At 40.5% G+C, this 21487-nt stretch overlaps 1 protein-coding gene across 2 annotated transcripts in view; it reads right to left on the bottom strand.

The window, feature by feature from the left end:
- MFAP3L (microfibril associated protein 3 like) overlaps nt 1–20737 on the bottom strand; it is a 33627-nt gene extending 12890 nt beyond the window's left edge. The window contains exons 1-2 of one of the 2 annotated variants that reach the window (XM_054030974.1): nt 20212–20737; nt 2560–2974 (exon numbers count right to left, since the gene is read on the bottom strand). In XM_054030974.1, the coding sequence (XP_053886949.1) occupies nt 2560–2842 (283 nt within the window). In that variant the 5' untranslated portion in view covers nt 2843–2974; nt 20212–20737. The remainder of the gene's footprint in view (nt 1–2559; nt 2975–20211) is intronic. The other variant, XM_054030975.1, reaches the window with a different exon arrangement.
- Between the last annotated feature and the right edge of the window lie 750 nt (nt 20738–21487).

The following is a 21487-nucleotide window of genomic DNA, read 5'->3' as shown; positions in this document are numbered from 1 at the left end:
AAAGATTCTGGCAGAAAGCACAAGCCTGCTGAGAAACAAAGACTATTCTGGGTGTAGAGAAGGTACTGGTGTTGGCACACAGGTTTTTGCTGCCGTCAACAAACTGGAAAATTATGCAACCTTTAAAGTTCTCAGTTGGGCATACAGAGCGACAGTGCAGAGAGCCTACATTTGGCCCTATGTACCACTTAAGTCTCATATTTAAAGGCTTAAATGGGTCTTAAGTGGTGCACAGGGTCCTGCATGAATTCTCTGCATTGGCTGAGTTATACCCACAGTGAACATTCATTTTGCTCCCTTAGGCAACCACTTGTTTTAACCTTGGGAAGTACTAATAGCAGTTAAGCCAAACCATGTGGATTCCAAGCACAAATTGTCCATAACACAGTATTTTTCGGTTGTTTATTATTTTCGCCCCTTTCATTGCCCACACTGTTGTGTAGAGCTTTTCCTGTTGCATGAGAACAATTCAGCACTACATTTTAAATATTATAATACACACACTAGGGAAAAAGCTTGTTTTAGGAAACACCCATTATAGGAGGAGATGGTATGTTTCCTCCTGGACAAACAACTTGTAATACTGGAAATTTAAGCTGAAGTGATATAATGCCTTAGTATTACCCCTGCAATTTACAGTGCTTTGTTCAGTACTATTTCTGAGAGAGCTCCAGTAAAAGCTCTCCAAAGCACTAATTACAATATGCTGCCTTATCTTCTACACACTATGCTTGAAGCTCAGTCAGTTCCTTTCTGTACCCATATGGATAAATATGTTAGTACAAGACACAATACAGAAAGCTGTTACAGAAACATTATGCTGTGGTGCACATAGCTGGGTCAATCATTGCATCATATCAGGGTTATCTCTCAGGTCAGCTATTGATAAGACAAGTCATTCTGCATTTAATGTGAATAACTCAAAATCTTATTTCATTATGATTTGTTTAATGTGGTCAGCATGAAACTATTACATGGACAATATGGCTCTTCATAAAACTACAACCACCTTACTTGTATCTTAAAGGAATAATGTGCACTTACATTTATCCCCAAATTTAAATGTCATAAAGATAAGTTTATGTAATACGAAGGTCCCAAAGGACCTGGCAAAGGACTTAAGCATGTACTTATCATTAAGGCTATGTTTTAGTCACGGGTATTTTTAGTAAAAGTCATGGACAGGTCATGGGCAGTAAACAAAAATTCAAGGCCCACGACCTGTCCATGACTTTTACTATAAACCCCTGACTAAAACTTGGGGGTGGGTGGGGGGTGGCTCAGGGAGGCATTGGGGGGGTGCACCATGGGTGCTCGGGGCAGGAGATGTGGCCAGGGGGGCCCCGGTTGTGTGGGAGGGGGGTGCGGCTCAAGGGGGCACCGCAGGTGCTGGGGGGGTGCGTGTGGCAGGGCTGGGGCAGACTTCCTACCTGATTCCTGGGAAGCGGCGTTCTCCAGCTCCTAGCTCCACGTGCGGCCTCCACTCTGCCCCAAGCCCCATTTTTGCAGCTCCCATTGGCTGGGACCCATGGCCAATGGGAGCTGTGGGGGCGGAGCCTGCAGGCTGAGGCAGAGCATGGAGCTAGGAGCTGAGGGAGGGGAGTTCCTGTTGCCCTTCTGGAGAGCCGCCCCCCCCAGCTGAGCTCCGTCCCGCACACCAACCCTCAGCCCTGAGCTCCCCCACACCTAAACCCCTGCTGCTGGGGAATGGGGGGGCCCAAGACTACCCCAGCAGTGGTTGGTGCAACTGGCCCAGGGGCTGCCCAAGCTGCTCAGGAGGCTCCCGGGCCATCCGTAGGGGCTGCTGCAGAAATCACAGAGATCACGGAATCCGTGACCTCCGTAACAAACACAGAACCTTACTTATTATCATTAAGCATATGAGTAGTCCTAGTGCAACTTGCAGTGATTGGAAAGACTCCACTCCCAATGTCCCCTAGGGCTTTTCTTTTGTCCCAGAATCACTGGAATGCAGTGTGCTCTGGCCATACCTTCTCCTGTCCCCTGATACTCTCACTGTGGCAGGAGTGGGGTCAGGCAAAGGTGGCAGAGAAGTGGCTATGTTTCTGTACTTTCATGCCACCCAGGGATTCCTATATGGAAAGGGAATCCCTACCTAGCTCTTAAGCCAATTTTGTATCCTCTCTTTGCCACCAGAGCAGAGCAAAGGGAACGGAGTGGTGACTAGGATCCAAACCCAAATTTGCTGATGAAAAGAATCCTTTCCTTTTTGTTTCTATATTATCTCTTCAGCTTTTTTGTTTCCTGCTGTGTGTGGCCACAAAAACAAAAAACAAAAAAACAAAAAAAAACCCCAAACCAAAAAACATTAAAATCTGTAATTGTTTTCTCGCAGAATGTATACAAATGAATTTACAGCTGCCATGACCCCAGGAGACTGCCATTTTTTCATACCTCCTCACAGGAAAGCATAACACAATAAGGTTGTTACGTTTACACACGTGTCTATATATAATAATAAAGTCCATTATAAACAAAGTGTGGATGCCAAGATCCTTGTTAGATTGTAAGAAATTAATCAGAGCATAAAAGCCTTACCACTGTTCTCTTCTTCCTTCAGCAAACAACCATTGGAATTGTACCATTTGTAGTGTGGAGCAGGATTTCCTTGGACATTGCAGTCAATCAAGGCACTATTCCCTTCCTTGACTGTAATATGATCAACTATGGAGATAATCACAGGTACAGCTCCCAAGTTCATGTCAGTGTGATTTAAAGTGCTACTAGTCACATCCTCAGCAGCTGTCAAAGCTGCTAATAAGATGAAAAGGCGTATGGTAGGCAAGAAGTTCAAAAAGTGGTGGCTGTTCAGCATGTTCATCTTTCTTCAGTAGGCTGTTCAGAAGAGAGCTGGGATAGGAAATTGTCTGTTGAATGCAGCCTTCTAAGCTGAGCAAATCACAGGAAAGTTTTACCTGGATCCATGAAGATTTACATTTAAGAAAAAAAAATCCTATAAAATAAATAATTTTTAAAAAATGAGACATAAATATTCCATTACAAAAGTTCTTTTTAAAATAATGAGATACCCATGAATGCATGTGACACACATCATTTTAGTGTCTTACCCAAAGACTAATGTTATCACCATCCCCATTCTTACTGGAAAAAGATGCATACATTTTCCCAAGAATAGCACTGCTAAAAGTGACAAGTGGAGGAGGAGGATTTATCACCTGGACACATAGCAGCAATTTAGCTGTAGCAGCAGTTGCAGTTTTAGTCAGAAGATTCTACATACAAACTAATCCTAAGCAATCATATAAACTGGAAAAGCAAAAGCCTTGTCACATTAATGTTGCCATTATTGGTTCTATCATAAAAACATAAGAAAAGCCATACTGGGTCAGACCAATGATCTATCTAGTCCAGGATTCTATCTTCCGACATAACCTAATGCCAGATGCTTCAGAGGAAATGAACACAACAGGACAATTATCAAGTGATCCATCCCCTGTTGTCCAGTCCCAGCTTCTGGAAGTCAGAGGTTTAGGGACACCGGGAGCATGGAGACACCTGACCATCTTGGCTAATAGCCAATAGTTCCAGAGGTGCTGGAACTAGCGGTGCAGGGGGTACTGCCGCATCCCCTGGCTTGAAGTGGTTTCTATTCTATATAGGGTTTACAGTTTGGTTAAATGGCTCTCAGAACCCCCACTATAAAAATTATTCCAGCACTCCTGTATCCTGCATTAACTTATCTAATTCTTTTTTGAACCCAGTTATACTTTTGGCCTCCACAACATCCTCTGGCAATGAGTTCCACAGGCTGATTGTGTGTTTTGTGAAAAAGTACTGCCTTATGTTTGTTTTAAACCTGCTGCTTATTTTCATTGGGTGACCCTGGGTTCTTGTGTTATTTGAAGGGGTAAATAACACTTCCTTATTCGTTTTATTCACAACATTCATGATTTTATAGACCTCTCTTATAATCCTCCTTAGTCGTCTGTTTTCTGAGCTGAACAGTGACAGTCTTTTTAATCTCTCCTCACATGGAAGCTGTTCCATATCCCTAATCATTTTTGTTATCCTTCTCTATACCTATTCCAATTCTAATATATCTTTTTCGAGATGGGGTGACCAGATGTGCATATAATATTCAAGGTGTGGGTGTACCACAGATTTATATAGTGGTATGAAGATATTTTCTGTCTTATTATCTATCCTGGCTCCTAACATTATGTTAGCTTTTTTTGACTGCCACTGCACACTGAGCAGATGTTTTCAGAGAACTATCCACGATGACTCCAAGAAAGTGGCCCCATCATTTTGTATGTATAATAGGGGATTATGTTTTCCAATGTGCATTACTTTGCATTTATCAACACTGAATTTCATCTACCATTTTGTTACTCGGTCACCCAGTCTTGTGAGATCCCATAGTAACTCTTCACAGACAGCTTTGGGCTAAACTATCTGGAGTAATTTTGTATCATCTGCAAATTTTGACCCCTCACTGTTCACCCAGTTTTCCAGATCATTTATGAATATGCTGAACAGCACTGGTCCCAGTCCAGATCCTTGGGGTACCCCGTTGTTTATCTCTCTTCATTGTGAGAACTGACCATTTATTCATATCCTTTGTTTCCTATCTTTTAACCAGTTACGGATCCGTGAGAAGACCTTCCCTTATATCATGACTGCTTAGTTTGCTTGAGAGCCTTTGGTGAGGGACCTTGTCTAAACCTTTTTGAAAGTCCAAGTACCCTATATTGACTGGATCACACTTGTCCACGTTTGTTGACAACCTTAAAGAATTCTAATACATTGATGAGGCATGACTTCCATTTATAAGAGCAGGGCCGCCCAGAGGATTCAGGGGCCTGGGGTCTTCGGCCGCGGGGGCCCGGGCCCCGCGAGAGTTTTCTGGGGCCCCCGGAGTGAGTGAAGGACCCCGCTCCAGGGGCCCCGAAAAACTCTCGCGGGGGCCCCTGTGGGACCCGGGGCAAATTGACCCACTTGCTCCCCCCATCCCCCGGGCGGCCCTGTATAAGAGCCATGTTCACTCTTTCCCAACATATTGTATTTATCTCTGTGTGCGATAATTTTGTTCTTTACTATAGTTTTAATCAATTTACCTGGTACTGAAGTTAGGCTTACCGGCCTGTAATTGCCAGCATTGCCTCTGCAGCCTTTTTAAAAACCTGGTGTTACATTAGCTACCCTCCAGTCATCTGGTACAGAGACTCATTTAACCAATAGGTTACATACCACAGTTACTAGTTCTGCAATTTTATATCTGAGTTCCTTCAGAATTCTTGGGTGAATACCACCTGGTCCTGGTGACTTATTACTGTTCACTTTATCAATTTGTTCCTAAACCTCCTCTATTGCACCTCAATCTGGGACAGTTCCTCACATGTCACCTAAAAAAAATGGTTCAGATATGGAGATCTTCCCCCATCCTCTGCAGTGAAAACCAATGTAAAGAACTCATTTCGATTCTCTGCACCCGTCTTGTCTTCCTTGAGTGCTTGTTTAGCACCTTGATTGTCTAGTAGTCCCACTGATTGTTTGGCAGATTTCCTGCTTCTGATATACTTACAAACATATTTCCTGCTAGTTTTTGTGTCCTTAGCTCTTCAAATTCTTTCTTGGCCTGCCTTATTATACTTTTACACCGGACTTGCCAGAATTTATGCTCCTTTCTATTTTGAACACTAGGATCTAACTTTCAATTTTTAAAGGATGCCTTTTTGCTGCTAAGTGCCTGTTTTACTCTGCTGTTTAGCTGTGGTGGCATTTTTTTGGTCCTCTGTTTTCTTTAATTCAGATTATACATTTAGTTTGAGCCTCTATTATGGTGTTTTTAATATTTATTATGATGTTTCCATGCAGTTTGCAGGCATGTCACACTTGTGACTGTTCCTTTTAATATCCGTTTAACTATCTTCCTTGTTTTTGTGTAGTTCCCCTTGTAATTAAATGCTACTGTAGTGGGTTTCTTTGGCATTCCCCCCCACAAGGATGTTAAATTTAATTACATGATGGTCGCTATTATCAAGCAGTTCTGCTATATTCACCTCTTGGATCAGATCCTGTGCTCCACTTAGGACTAAATCAAGAATTGTGTTTCCCTTTGTGGGTTTCAGGACAAGCTGCGCTCCAAAAAGCAGTCATTTATGGTATCTAGAAAATTTCTCTCTGCATCCCTTCCTGAGGTGATGATATACCAAGTCAATATGAGGATAGCTGAAATCCCCCATTATTATTATGTTTTCTGCCTTTGCAGCCTTTCTAATCTCCCTGAGCATTTCCCAATCACCATCATCATCCTGATCAGGTGGTTGGTAGTATATTCCTACTGCTATACTCTTATTGTTCAAGCATGGAATTTCTATCCATAGAGATTCTATAGTAAAGTTTGATTCATTGCAGATGTTTACTTTATTTGATGCTGTGCTTTCGTTTCATATATAGTGCCACTCCCTCACCAGCACAACCTACTCTGTCATTGTATTTTGTACCCTCGAGTTACCATGTCCCATTGATTATGCTCATTCCACCAAATTTCCATGATGTCTATTATATCAACAGCCTCATATAATGCCAGGCACTCCAGTTCACCCATCTTAGTATTTAGATGCTAGCATTTGTATACAAGCACTTGTACATTTTGTCAATATTCATTTGCTTGCCTTCATGTTTATACTTTCAAGTTTGATTGTTCCTCACTAGCTCATACTTGTACTTTACCAACTTCTTTCCTATCTTCTTTACCATGATATAGACTTTCTTCCTTAATAAATGCATCCTTGAGGGATGTTTCTGTCTGAACCATATGCTCCCCTGTACCTGTCTGCTTTTCTCCAGCCCTTAGTTTAAAAATCCTCTACAACCTTTTTAATGTTACACACCAGCAGTCTGGTTCCATTTTGGTTTAGGTAGAACCATCTTTCCTGTATTGGCGCCTCCTTTCCCAAAAGATTCCCCAGTTCCTAACAAACCTAAAACCCTCCTCCCCACACCATCATCTCATCCACACATATAGAACCTGCAGTTCTGCATGTCTTTCTGGAATTGGAAGCATTTCAGAGAATGCTACCATTGAGGTATTGGACTTTAATCTCCTATCTAGGAGGCTAAATTTGGCCTCCAGGGCCTTTCTCCAACCTTTCCCTATGTCACTGGTACTTACATTTACCAGGACCACTGACTCCTCTCCAGCACAACAGATAAGTCTGTCTAGATGTCTCATGAGATCTGCAACCTTTGCACCTGCGAGGCAGTTTACCATGTGGCTTTCCCAGTGATCACAAACTCAACTATCCAATCCTGCTTTACTATCATCTGGTTCTTCCTAGTACCTGTGAGAGAGGTATCTTCAGTGAGAGAGGATACCATGCCATCATCCTTCAACCGCACTTGCATAAACAGTCCTCTTTAAGTCAACAGCTTAAGTAAGGACTACTAAGGGTTGTAGGATCTGGTTTTTATTTCTTTAACACATGCAATTGTGCCTATATACCACAGCACACATGGTAAAGCATCTTGGATTATTCACTTTGCTGAGGCTACTGCCAGACTTTAAGTTCTGTATGAATGGTGGAGTTTATCCAAGCTGGAGGAATATACTTAAAATATAATATTTCAGAAACACATTTAACTTAGTTTTTATTAAGTTAAATTTAAAAAGGAAAAATATCCACTAGAGATGTAATTCTTGCTACGGCTTCTTTGGGCACTACCATCCCTTGAGTACTGTCCTATAAAGTGGCTGAAGTTTCTGCAGATAAGGTGGGGTTTTCAAAAGCACTCAGTATTGGTCTAACTATGCTCGCAGTGAAGTGAGTGGGAGTTTTACCATGGACTTTGATAGGTGTAGAGTTAGTCCAAAGCTGGGCACTTCTGAAAATCCCACCCATAGGCTGGTGTAAGGAATACAGACACCACAATATGGTTTAACATTAACTATAGGGGGTCAATTGATAAGTTTCAAAAGATTAGCCATTCAAATTCAGCAAAACTTAGTTCATTAGCAGAAATAAACTATTCTAACTGAGATCTAAATATAGAGAACTGCAAACATCTAATTAATTTCCAAGTCTCCATTTTCGCTTGCAAAGCAGTTTGATTTTATTTAAGGATTTTGGTTAACAATGGAAATCACTGTGGCATCTAAGCAAGGATAAAATATGACAGCTGGCAAAACTAGGTCAGTTCCATATGTTAAGGGAGCAATAAAATTAAAAAGGCCTCTTTTTCTCTATTCTAAACTGAATTTGTCCTTCCCTGGCAATACTCAACTGAGTTTTTTCCTCATCTCTACAACACGGAACAATTAACTTGATTACACACAAATTGGCATTATTGTTGGTAGAGTATCAAAACATTTTCCTCTATTTACCAGGATGGATCATCACTAAAGATTCCAAACTACACTTTTCTGATAGGCTGCATGTATGGTGTAAATGTATTGTCAGAACTCAAACTCAGTCAATGAACTTTTTCCAAGTTTTGTCCATAGTCAAATATGAAGAATATCTACTTTGAAAATACATCATCAAGGTATGATCCATAACATTTAAAATTAAATAGTTTTACCTCTAGTGTTAAGAGCAAGATCTAGGAGTCAGCAGTTCTGAATTTTATTTCTCATTTTGCCACTGACTCGCTGTGTGACCTTGCGTAAGTCATTTAGACCCTCAGTCACTCATGGGATTTCTGGATTGTACAATGTTAAAACAGTTGAAAGTACCCTTATAGATGCATTTCAGTTTGAAGTAAATAGAATTAATCCAACTATTTATCAAAAGCTTATCCGGTGATACTCTCAAACCAGAATGGATGGAGACAACAGCAATCTCGGTCTGCTTCTATCTGCAGCATGCGGAAGGTTTCCCGAGGAGTGCTAATTATTTTCCAGGGTGCAAAGGTCAGGCATTTCTGAAAAATCCTAAACAGTGTTTTGGACTTGCGGCTTGGGCAACAAATGTTTTCAGACACTATAAAAGGCACCAGAGTAACTAAACATTATAGGAAATCCTCTTCTGTCTGTGCCAAAGTGCTATTAGAGAGGAACAAAGAATGGAAATACAAAATAGGTCCTGATTGAGACCCCCACATCTGCAGATTGAATCCGATCCTCCAGTCCTCACTCAGTCCAAGTTTCCATTGAGTTCATTAGGCCCAAACCCAGCATCCTGAAATGTTTTCCGACCTCTCCCCAAATCCCAACAGCTGAAGCAGTACACTTTGTTAAGTACACAAATTAATCCCATCATTTTCATGAGACCCAATTACTGTGATGTGGGCATTTTTGTCACAGAATGGGGAAAAATTATAAATGATTATCTTTGTCACTGTAAATAATGTAGTTATTTCTGTCTTTGGCACATGAACAGACACATCTGTATAAGACAATTATTGAATTAATCAGACTTCAAGTCTAAAGAAGTTTAAAAAAAAAATACCTTACTTGTATGGCCAAATTATCTCCTTCCTGTGGAAAGGGGAAAGAACTTCTTTAGCTGTGCTGGGTTACCTCCTTGGGACAGAGAGAACATAATATCACCTACTAGCATGAAATCTGAGGATCCATGAGGAATCTCAGCATTCACCCCAGGGCTCTTGGCACACACATGTGCAGCATCTGCCCCTCCACGTGCTGTTTTGGGCAACCTTTCTCACCACAACACATCTGCCATTGGTCTCCCGTCTGAACTTGTATTCTCGCCCTCCCCTCCCCCCACAAAGCAGGTAGAAACTGAACAGCTAAAAGTAATACTGCGAGAATCAGCATTAACTTCCTTAGAGAATTCCACTGGAAATTGTGTTATCTGAGGGGAGCATGGCATACATCTCTTTCAGGTGACATGACCACAAACTCTGTTTGGGTGTTAACTGTATATTGTTTATGTGGGGGAGTTTCCCAGAGCATGCGGCACTGCCAATGTTCCCCCAGTCATATATGGCCAATATTTATAGGCATTTCCTCTTATCTGCACAATACAGCAGAGAGGAACTATAAGGCTTGTAAATTTTCCTTCCCAGGAATAAACACTGGTCCAAGCTGGGAGGTCTTTCTCTTGTTATTTCAGAGACTGTTGGGGATATCAATTGCATGCAGCTATATTCTGATTGACCAGTTGGGTTTTTATTTTTAATATCATACCCAAAGTGCACATCTGGTGTTTTACCCCTGAAAAACCAAATAAACTGATAGGGGATGAAGAGACTGCACTCAGAAGTACTGAATTTGTGCTCCATCAACTGGTCATTCTGAACAGGGGTACATAAATGAGAGACATTGATGCATACCTTGTTCTGGCTTACTATGTCTATATTAATTTGTTCTCCTTCTAATAACATGTATCCCTATTATCTAGTGCTATGAGGTTATTCAATTCAACAGCAAACCAAAAGAAATCAACTCATTGTATAATGGGTAAATGGTGTCTCTATAGTTTGAGGAACACTAACAGTCCAGAGTTAGTTTGCTTGGTCTGTAAATATGAAGAAAAAGGAAAGAGAACTTTGGTTTCATCCTTGTTCTCAGTTGTCCACAGCACAAAAACCACCACCTGACTGGCAGTCATGAGGACAATACTACAAAATCATGGTTAAAGTTAACCCCTGATATTTAAATACTACTTACAGGTTTTTCTCTTCACACCCATACCTTTTTCTGGTCTTAGAGGCAATATGTTTATACAGTGGACAACTGTCAAAAGCTAATAGGTTTTACTGGAGCAGAAATGCAGACACTGGGACTTATTTATGCCATTCAGAAGGGTCAGAAGATCACTGGGAGTTCAGAGGCTCATGAGTGTGAACCACCCAATAAAAGATTAAACTGTTAGGGCCTAGGCAGGCAGATGAATAGTAACACAGTTCATTCACAACTGGTAGCAAGTTGTCTGGCTTTTGTCATCCTCTTATTAATAAAGCTATCATCCTAAAAGCAGTGGTCCTAAAAAGTGACATGACAGAATCTTCTCAGTCTCTGTGGGATATTTCTTTGCTTATACCCTCATGACTTTTCTCCTGTTTCCTTCTTTACCGTCTCTAGCTAGTAAGTGTCAGGATGGCAATTGTTGCATGACTTAACCATTTCCTTAGAGCTTTGGGCACCTGATTCCTTGACTGGTTTAATGGCTTCCAGCTTGATGCATGTTTCTCTGTCTCTACAGCTGATTTCAGTTGCCTTTAGAATCTTTCAGAACCTTCTCCTTGGGTCTCTGTGAGAACAAACATCCTACCATTCTGCCACTTACACCAGAGATGTTCACAGGCAGGTTAGGGCCTTAGGTGCGCTGACAGAGCTGCCTAGCTAGCCAAGTGTCTTTAGCCCTGTCATACTCAACCTGCGAGAGGCACAAATATGAGAATTACCTTAGGGACACCAAAAACAGAGTAGCAAGGGACATGTGAAGTAATGAGGATTTTGTGTCTAAGCCTTAAGAGCTTCTAGAAATGATACTTGGAGTCACCATGGCAACTCCCCTCTAGCATTCCTTTATAATTTTGGGTAGTGGTATTCTAGAATGAGGAGACAGATTAACGAGACGGATAAACTGTAAGAGTTTAGTTAGATGTTGACTAGAGCCAGTAAAGATTGGCTATGGCCTTACCATGTAAGTCTAAAGAAGGAGAAAGGAGTGAAAGCACCGTCGAGAAGACCTGTTTGAAGACTCGGTAACTGTGGGAAGGGCCAGATCTCTAAGTACACAAGGGGTATGTCTACATTTGCAGAGTTTTTGCGCTGTAAGTTTCATCGGTGATAGGGAACCGGTGAAAGTAAAGCGCTTAATTCCTGAGGCATCAGAGAGTGTTTACATTAGCAGCACTTCCATTGCAGATGAGAGCAGCACTCTAGGGCAGCTATCCAACAGTGCAGTTCTCTCCAGTTTGACGATGGGTCTTGTGGGAAGGGGTGTGTGTGATCGGGGCATCTGGGTCCCTGCACAGCTTCCTCTCCCCAAACACTGATCAGCTCCAGGAGCTCAGCATTGCTCCAAGCAGGGGATCGTTTGCTCCGTGGAACAGGCATTGTCACCTGGCCAGATAAGTGGAAGGGGAGTTTCAAAGTTCCAGGGGCTTTGCAGGGGGAGGGGTGGATGTCTGTTTACCTGGCATCAGAGCAGCAGAGCTGCTCGCCAGAGTGGTCACCTAGGCATTGTGGTATATCCTCCGGAGGCTAAAAGCTGTGTAAACAGGAAGAACATGTCTTCACTTGCACATCACCGCAAAAGCATCACCGGTAAGAATTGTACGCCTCTCGTGGAGGTGGTTTTCTTTTTGCGGTGAAGCTTCTGAGTTTCACTGCAAAAAGTCATTGGCAAATGTAGACGCTCCCATGGTTTTTGCATGCAAAAGGGAATTTTTCCGCTTTAAATGGCAAGTGTAGACATGCCCAAGAAGCTATGTGTAAGTGTTGGAATAATAAAAAGAATTTATCTTTTGTATGTAGTTAGTAGGAATCTAAAGTTGTGCTTTTATCTCATATTGTTTTGGTTTCTCATGTTCAGAAACTCTTCAATTTAACTTATCTCAAAAAGGATAAAGCAGAATTAGTCTAAGAACAAGATTAGAAGACTATATAGCTCAGAGAGGAGATGAATAAGAGGGGATGTGATTAAAGTATACAAAACATTGATCGGTATAGAGAAAATAGATCAGGCACTCCTATTTACCTTTTCTCATAATACCAGAACAAGGGTACATTCAATGAAACCGAAGGCAGAAAATTTTAAACTGATAAAAGGAAATAATGTTTTACACAACACACAATTAGCATGTGAAACCCATTGCCACAAGATAACATTAAAGCCCAGAGCGAAACAAGAATAAAAATAGACTGGGCATTTATATAGAAAATGACAGTATCTAGTTAAATCCAGTCATAATAAGGATTAAAAAAAGAAAGCTAGTCAAAAAAGTATGGAAGGGATACAAAAAGTCATACTTCAATGTACATAAATCTCTACTATGGCGATTTTTTGCACCTTCCTCTGAAGCATGTGGTATTGACCACTGACAGAGATGGATTACTAGGTGGAATGGCCTTCAGTAGGGCAATTCAGTATTTGCAAACTAATCTGTTTTTGTTAACTAGGAATGCTGTTTACAAGTAAATGTATAAACGAGTCTATAGCTTAAAGACCCTACTAAGCTACTTTAGGCAGGAACCTGTCCTTTTGTTTGTAAAGTGACAAACAACAATAAATAATGAAAGCAAGCAAAATGGAGAATTCAGAGACATACACTGGCTCTGAGGAGATAACAAAACTATGTTACAGAGAAGAGTCATATTAATAAAGAAACCCTTCTAAGCTACTTGTTACAGACAGCACTAACACTACAGGAGGTTTTGAGACAGGTTTCTTTTCTTTACCCTTTGTAAAGGTTTCTGTAATCTTTATTTCAAAATTGAGATTCAGACTAAGAAGTTACAGTTATAAAATGCCAAGCAATAAGATATACAATGTGATGGACATAAATGTCATTCTAAAATGAGTGACATACTTTATGATGAAGTCCTTTGTTTAAGGAGCACTAGCTGCACATCATATTTTAACACTGAATGAACTAGCAGGAAATTCACAGCAAATAAAGAAAATTCTGCTTTACAGTTAGGTTTATAATATACCTACACAGTTGCAAAGCAGATCAGCAGAATCCCACTCAATAATTGTTCTTCCTACTTGAGATCCTAATCCTGAAAAGCAGTTAAGCATATGAATAGTCCCAAGCCAATGGGACCTCTTATACTTAAAGGAATGCAGGTGCTTAAGTGCTTTACTGGATTGGGACCTAAATTCCACCCCTCTCCAAACCATCCTCAAGGCCCATAATCCATTCAACCTAAAATGAGTAGATGAAGCTTGCTGCTCTGTAATTATCTGGAAGGATTATTAAATTCCTCAAGAATCTTCCCCCAGTCCTTGATGACCTAAAGAATTGAGTGTGGATCTCTTGTGCGGCAGTGTAGAGAACCTCTGCCAAACATCTGAGCAAAACCCTTGATACACTTCAGTGTAAATGAAATTGTATCACAAGCATCTATTCCAGGGGTCGGCAACCTTTCAGAAGTGGTGTGCTGAGTCTTCATTTATTCACTCTGATTTAAGGTTTCGTGTGCCAGTAATACATTTTAACGTTTTTAGAAGGTCTCTTTCTATAAGTCTGTAATATATAACTAAACTATTGTTGTATAGAAAGTAAATAAGGTTTTTTAAAATGTTTAAGAAGCTTAATTTAAAATTAAATTAAATGCAGAGCCCCCCGGACCAGTGGCCAGGACCCAGGCAGTGTGAGTGCCAATGAAAATCAGCTCGTGTACCGCCTTCGGCACACGTGCCATAGGTTGCCTATCCCTGGTCTATTCCATGTAAAGTGGACATCTAGCCAGATACATTTAGAGAACAAGTTAACTAGAAGGCTTCCTCTCTGCAATTTGTAAGAATATATTTTTTCACATGGACAAAGCAGCTTAATAAATTCCCAAGTTACCAATTAAGGACTCAAAAACAGAATGATTTTTTTTTCAGAAGAGAAGCTTACTTCTGCTGCATTTTGATGGACATGTTCCATTAGTGAGTTGTGGGTTATACAGACACAGAAAGATCTGCTGTAGAATCAGTAGTGAAGAGGTCTCTTAAGCCTAGAATTTCATGTCCAGTAAATTTGTTGGATGATTAGGTATATACTCTTTTTCAAGGTTTCTACTACAATAATAAAGAGCTCTGATGCATAAATCATCAGGATGTATTTAGCAGTTGTATTTGTTTAGGAGGTCAGGCAGTCTGTGCTTCATGGTTTGGTACACAAAGCTATTACTCCAGAAACAGCTGTGTCACTTTATGAGATATTTGCTTAACTCTTTGCATACCCTAGGCTATGGCTTTTAGCACTGCTACTTCTTCATCACTCAAACTAAATGTAGATAGATCAGGGACTTAAATCCCTTTGGTTGAAAGGGAATAGCAGAGAAAAGAGGGATATGGAATCTCCCTGCAACGATTCACCTCTCTGTGAGTTTCTTCATCCCACTGGCTTCTGTGTATTTCTCATTTTCTTCACACACCTTTCATCTCTTATTTACATCAAGTGGGTGTAAAATCCTACCATGGGTGTAAACAATTGGAGAAATCTGATTTGTTAGTGTTTTACACCCACTTGGCACAGGAGTAAGTAACTATGCAAGGGACAAGGCAATGGACAATTGGGCCCAATATATTTATCTTCCTCTTTCCCCACTCCATAAACTTTATTTGTAAAAGTCCACTTTGCTAAAATATAATTGGTTTTCCTAGCTGATGGGGAGGAATTAGTCCTTTATTTAAATAAATACACATTCTAAAAAAACCCAAAGCCCACATTTTACATTTAATGTAGAATGCTCGGACAGATATTTAATGGGATCAATATTAAAATATAGGTTTTGTTTAAATAAAATAGTAAAGGCTTTTCAAGACTAATGATATTTCATATAAACATCTTTAAAGTTTTATCATGTCTTCTAAACTGAATAGTTTCAGTCTTTTGTATTTTCAGTGCAGTGTAAGTAGGTTTCATTAAGAAACAGTATTTTAACTTAACGCTCCTCTTTCAGTAACGGGAGAATAATGAATTTGTATATAACAACTCCCACCAGCCTTCAGAGGGCCACAGTGATTATATAAAAATATGTAATCTGTGATATGCATGTAATACCACATTTTAATGACTTGCTTTTTACTTACTGACCTCCAGGATAAAGTACAAAGAGGTTAAGCACTAACACTGTGATTATGACCACTTCAGAACTGTCGGGGTGGCTTGCAATGAATAATTAACTGTAGTTTAGGTGTGTTAATGATTGTGATTTAAAAGGATAATATCAAATTAAAAATTATTGGATTTCTTTACCTATCAGTTAACAGCATCTTAGTCCCGGATCCCAGAGTGGGACCCATGAGGACAGAACTTCATGCTTGTGTGGAGCTAAACTGAAGTCACTGGGGCGTGATATGGGTACAAGGCTCCAGTCGCATGGCTCTATGTGTAGGACCTAAAATCATTTAAATTTGAAAGACTTAAATATCTGGTTTACTTTTCACTTGTTATGCTCTTTTGTATTCTTTATATTTTGCATTCAACTCAGCTTGGATAATGAGAACAGAATGGTCTGGGCACTTTTGTATATAGTCAGTTTCACTTTCTTCTTCCCAAGCAACAGCCATAAGGCTGTCAGCTTTGGGCTGCAAATGTTTAAATCAAAGTAAAAATATTTTTATTTTTTTAAATAAAGTTTTTTCATGAAAAGAAAAACAAAGTTTGTTACATCTTGTCTAAACACATAGTTTTTATATCACTTCAACTATATTGGGTTGAAACTTGGCATAATTAAAGCAGTACAATCCCCAATCCCCTGCTGGTACAGTTTATCCCAGTAAATTTAAGGAAATAAGATATACTGGGAAAAGCACCCTTTATACCAATATAGCTGTGTCCTCACTCGTTGTTGAACTGATTTAATAAATTAATTTCTTTTTAAATTACATCCCTAACCAACAGAGTTCAACTGTACAAAAACTGTGCTTGGACTATCAGCCCTTAATGACTTTAGCTACTTTTATTCTGAATTTACACATACTACATTTCACCGAAATAACTAAAATTGTTTTAATTCACACCTTTTGTTATTTCGATGCAAGTCTGTGTGTAGACCAGCTCTGAGACAAAATGACTGACTCCTTTTTGCAGGCTTGGAATAGGGGAACACATTTCATTTGTATCCTCCCTGTTCAGCCTTCCCATTCGATATGCATTGTGATGCTCTGCACTTGGCCATGAGTGATTTAATTAAATTATGGTAATTGGTGGAAAGTAATAGTATCCCCATTGTTTGGCAGTGGCATTTCTAGGACATGCCTGTACAGGGATAGGAAATTACACTGTACTAACTAAATGCAGGAATTTTCAGTTTAAAGCACTAAATAATGCAATTAGAATTGCACTCAATGACAAGACATATACACAGTCACACACTGGCCCTAAACTGCAACCTGTTTTGCCCTGGCAAAAAAGGATCCAACAGGGGATATTTAGGGCCAGGTCTACCTTACAAACTTTTGCTGGTATAGCTATGTCAGTTAAGGGTGTGATGAGGTGTGATCTCTGACAGACACCACCAATGTACACAGAGTTAAATCAGCAAAACTGGTATAGCTTATTTTGTTTAGGTGCGGGAGAACTGGAATAAGCTATACTGGGAAAAGTGAAGTTTTGCTGGCATTAGCTGTGTCCAAATTAGGAGTGCTTTCGTCTTGAAATTTAAATAGCACCAACTATGTTTTCAGTTTCTTTTCCTGAACTGTGCTACAGTGTTGGCTGTTTGCAGGACTGCAGCACAACTGGGGGACATGGTAAAAACAGTTTGGTTCTGTCTGCTGCCAAATACTGAATCGTATTTCAGTTTTGTGGGACAACTAACACATTTTAACCTCGCCCCAAACACTGCAGTTGTTATAGTATAGAATGGGCCTTTCTCAGATTGTCAAAGTGGGAAATTGTGCAATATGAGGTTTTTTCAGGGCTTCACTGTCTTGCAATGAATACCTACTGCCTTCTTCCATAGCTATTTTATTTCATTGAATTGTGTTTTAATTCTATTCAACTCAAACTGCAAGCTCTTCAGTGATACCATGCACATCTATAAGTATACAATTAAAAGCAGAAGAAAGATTAATCACCCATCCCCATTCTCCCCCAGGTGGATAGTTTGCTATTTGGAAGAGCTTTATTTATATTTGTTTTATTGTGAGCTGTTTAAACTCATGAATATTTTACAGCATTGTGGTGGCTATAAAATGGTGGAAGAAAAGCTGCAGCTTTTCTGTCCAATAAATCAGTGTTGATATATAGTACTTTAAGCTAAAAGGCTTATATAGAGAGAGAAAAGAAAGGGATTTTATTATCCCTTGCACAAACACAAACAAATATGCTTTTGCAGTCTGAACACAACAAACCAAACAAAAGATGCAAATCCTGCAAACATGATTTCCATTAAAACAAATCAAAGTACAGCAGACCTCTAGTCTACCCTGTTGCAATGAGTAGGATAACTGTTCTAAAATGTATAGTTTTAAAAAACTAAAAAAGTATGCTAGATTTTTTTTCATCTTAAAAAAACATTTCAGTTCAAAAACACTTTTCCACTGTGAACTAACATTTCAGTTTTTCAACAAAACGTATCATAAAAGAGGGGTCCCTTGGTCTAGAAGGACCATTTGGAAATTAAAACAATGTCAAGCAAGTTGCTTATCAGAGAGATCTATTTGAAAAGCTGCATATTACTGACTGAAAGAGGCATCAATGTTGTCAGATTGTTAGAAACTTTTACTCCTTTGTACAAAAGTCTGGTCTGTGCAAATGAACTAAAAATATGACTTCTCAGTGGTCCTTATTTGTTATTTACAATTGATTGTCCTGTTATACTGCTTATATTGTACTGCTAAAGTAACATCGTACGATGGCATTGTCAGAATGTTCCAAAGCTGAAGACTGTTGGAATATTGTCCCTTTAAGGCACTCATGGTATTCAGATAGGTATCACATGAGACTATTGTACTGATCAAAACTTTTAATTAATGCAAAATACAATCATGCTGCCTTTACTTTAGATTAAAATAGTCCAATAAAAAAAACTTCCTTAAAAGATCTATTTTGTTTAAAGGTGCTACTTGCTGAATTAATACCCCCCCCTTCCTCCTCTCCACAGGGGTATAATAATGTGCCACAAATCTACTGTCCAACCTCATACTCCCCAAAATAAAAAAATTCCAAGTTAAACAGGGAACGCTGGAGTTCAAGGTTCCAGAGAGAAAAGGCTTTGGCCTCTTAGCTTTACACTCTCAGGAGTACAGGTTCTTGGAAGCACCACAGGTAGATAGTATGGTGATGGGTACATTAGGAATGCCTAATATTTGATTGATCTCTTGGGTTTCCCTGCTGCATGAAGCAGTGCTTTAAGAACTGGCATTCATTATTGTTAGGATTATTTAGTAATCTTTCCAACTGGATTACTGCACCTTCCTCTGAAGCATCTGGCACTGACTACCCTCAGAGACAGGATCCTGGATTTGATTGACTGCTGGTTTGCTATGACAATTTGTATGTTACTATGGGTGACAATGGGGTTTGGGTTAAAGCAACCCAGTTCTTAGGCGCACTCCCATACAGTGCCCTGGCAGCCCCCATCCTTTTGGAACTCATGATTTTTGAATAATTGGGATCGACAATACTGCAAATCAAAAACAGCAACAGGCAGGACTGCTGCAGATCCCAGTCAGAGCACCACGGTGAAATGTGCAAAACTAAGGCTGAATCTCACCAAATACAGAATCAGTGACCACAAACTGGAGATGGAGCTTGGGAGGCACAAAGCACAGTCTAAACCCAGAAAAAGGCATGGCTCAAAAGGCAACTGTGCAGTCAATGTTGCAGAGAAGAGATTGAGACAGAGAGATTTTCTGTTCCAACGGCCCAAATACATGGAGACAAATATTTCCTCCAATAATCAGAAACCATAACAGACATCCAAAAGTGATGAGGAAAAAGTGCCTGATCCGGGCCGAGAGAGATGACAGAGATAGCATTGTACTATGTATCTATTTGCCATAGGATCAGCAATGGTTAGCAATGGCAAATGGACAAAGGCAATCAACCCCCAAACATAGTGTATAACCCCCTCCTGGGTAGGCTGTACCTGAGGAATCCTTTACCTATACTCTGGCAGCACTTGTATAGCTTGTCATGCAAATAAAACCTGAAGACAACTGAATTGTAAGATTCTTCCCCTATCGGGGGGGGGTGTCTTTTGGGGGTGGTATCAGTAAAATTTCCCCCTCACCCCCACCCCAAACCCTTTACAGCTGTGGTGGTTCAGGGATCACAACTAGTTCTCATCTTCAAGCTGGCAGGACTCCTGAATAGGTGGGTCAGACTCCCCCTTCCAGCATAGAGGGTCCCCCTACACCCCCAGAGTATCATCATCATCCGGTGGGAGCCCCCTACCCAACCTATGAGGAAAATCAACAGCAGGTCATGGTCACCTTCCCTGACTGGCAGTCTCTGTTCCACCGCTGCTCCCTACAGCTGGGGTCCTGGTCAATCCTATTGTGCCCAGCGGCTAATCCGACCCTGATGCCCATACAGCCCACCAATGCTCTGTAGGAAGCTACAAGTTATAAGAATAAATCCAACCTCCAGCCTGATGCCTATCTCCTAGGTGAGTCAACCCTCCTCTTTGCCACTTAGCCTTTAGTGCGATCGCCCGGGCCCGAGATCTCTGCTCCCCACGATGCTCTCCTACTTTAATGCTGCGCCTCAGGTTGCTACAGAGCCTTTCGCCTTCACCGCGATGGAAAACAGAGAAGAAACTGAACCGAAGCCCGATAGAAATGCTCACAGAGGTGGCTCCGTCGCTGCGGCTGTAATCCGTGCTCCCTACGTAGCGTGTTGCAAGCAACCGCCTGCCTCAGCAACCCGGGCTGCGCTCGATGGAGCGACGCGGCGGTGTCCAGACGTTTGGCTGTGGAACGTTGGGGTGCCGCAACATTCCAAGCGCGACCCCAGAAGACAGCAGCACCGGCGGCTCCTTCTCAGCGGAACGGCAGCCAGCGCTCTCCAGACTTCGGCACGCAAAAGTAGGTCAGCGCTGCACTGAGCATGCTCGAGCTAGAGCCAGGCTGCTGTGAAAATTCATTGAGCTGCCCAAGGTTGATGCAGCTTCTTTCCTTACCCTCCCCACACTGAAGGTCACAAAACGGAGTGTAATGGAGCATCCAGAGATTAAGGGATCCCACGTTCATGGGAGCTGCGGAAATACAGGTTCTCCCTCTGGCAACAGGCAATGACAACGGATTCTGCAAATTATTAGTTGGATTAAGAGAATCAAAATAATAAACTATTCTTCTTACTACTATTGATTTTGCGAATGACCGAAGATTTTTTATATTGAAACCTTTGCATCTTCATACCCTGCCCCCGTACATCCTAGATATTTTGCTAACGTCTAAAACATTGATTAAAATAATTTTTATTCTGACTATCCCTGAGCCAAAAAGTGCTGTCAGTGGAATTTGAAGCACTAGAGAAGATTTAGAATTATAGGACTTCTTTTGTCTACCTTTAACATTAACCTTGAGCAAATAAATGCTATTCTTATACAAGATCATTTTTTATCGGGAATAAATTCTTCTCTTTTTTAACTCTGCTACAGAACAAAACAGATTGATGTTAAATTGCATTTATGGCACTACATCTCTTTTCAATTATATTGTCAGACTAAAAGAACTGCAGTAAAGATAATTTCATTTAATAGTGTAGGCAAAATGGTGTGGGTTAGAAATGGAAAAGTTCAGAATGTTGTTTTTAGTTGCATACGAGTTCTCTACTAGCTGTATATATTACTCAGTAGCAATCCTTTTCCTAGCATTGATCATAGAATCATAGAATATCAGGGTTGGAAGGGACCTCA

The sequence above is a fragment of the Malaclemys terrapin genome, chromosome 5 (assembly GCF_027887155.1).
Source record: "Malaclemys terrapin pileata isolate rMalTer1 chromosome 5, rMalTer1.hap1, whole genome shotgun sequence".
NCBI lineage: Eukaryota > Metazoa > Chordata > Testudines > Emydidae > Malaclemys > Malaclemys terrapin.
This window is presented reverse-complemented; position numbering and strand designations above follow the sequence as displayed.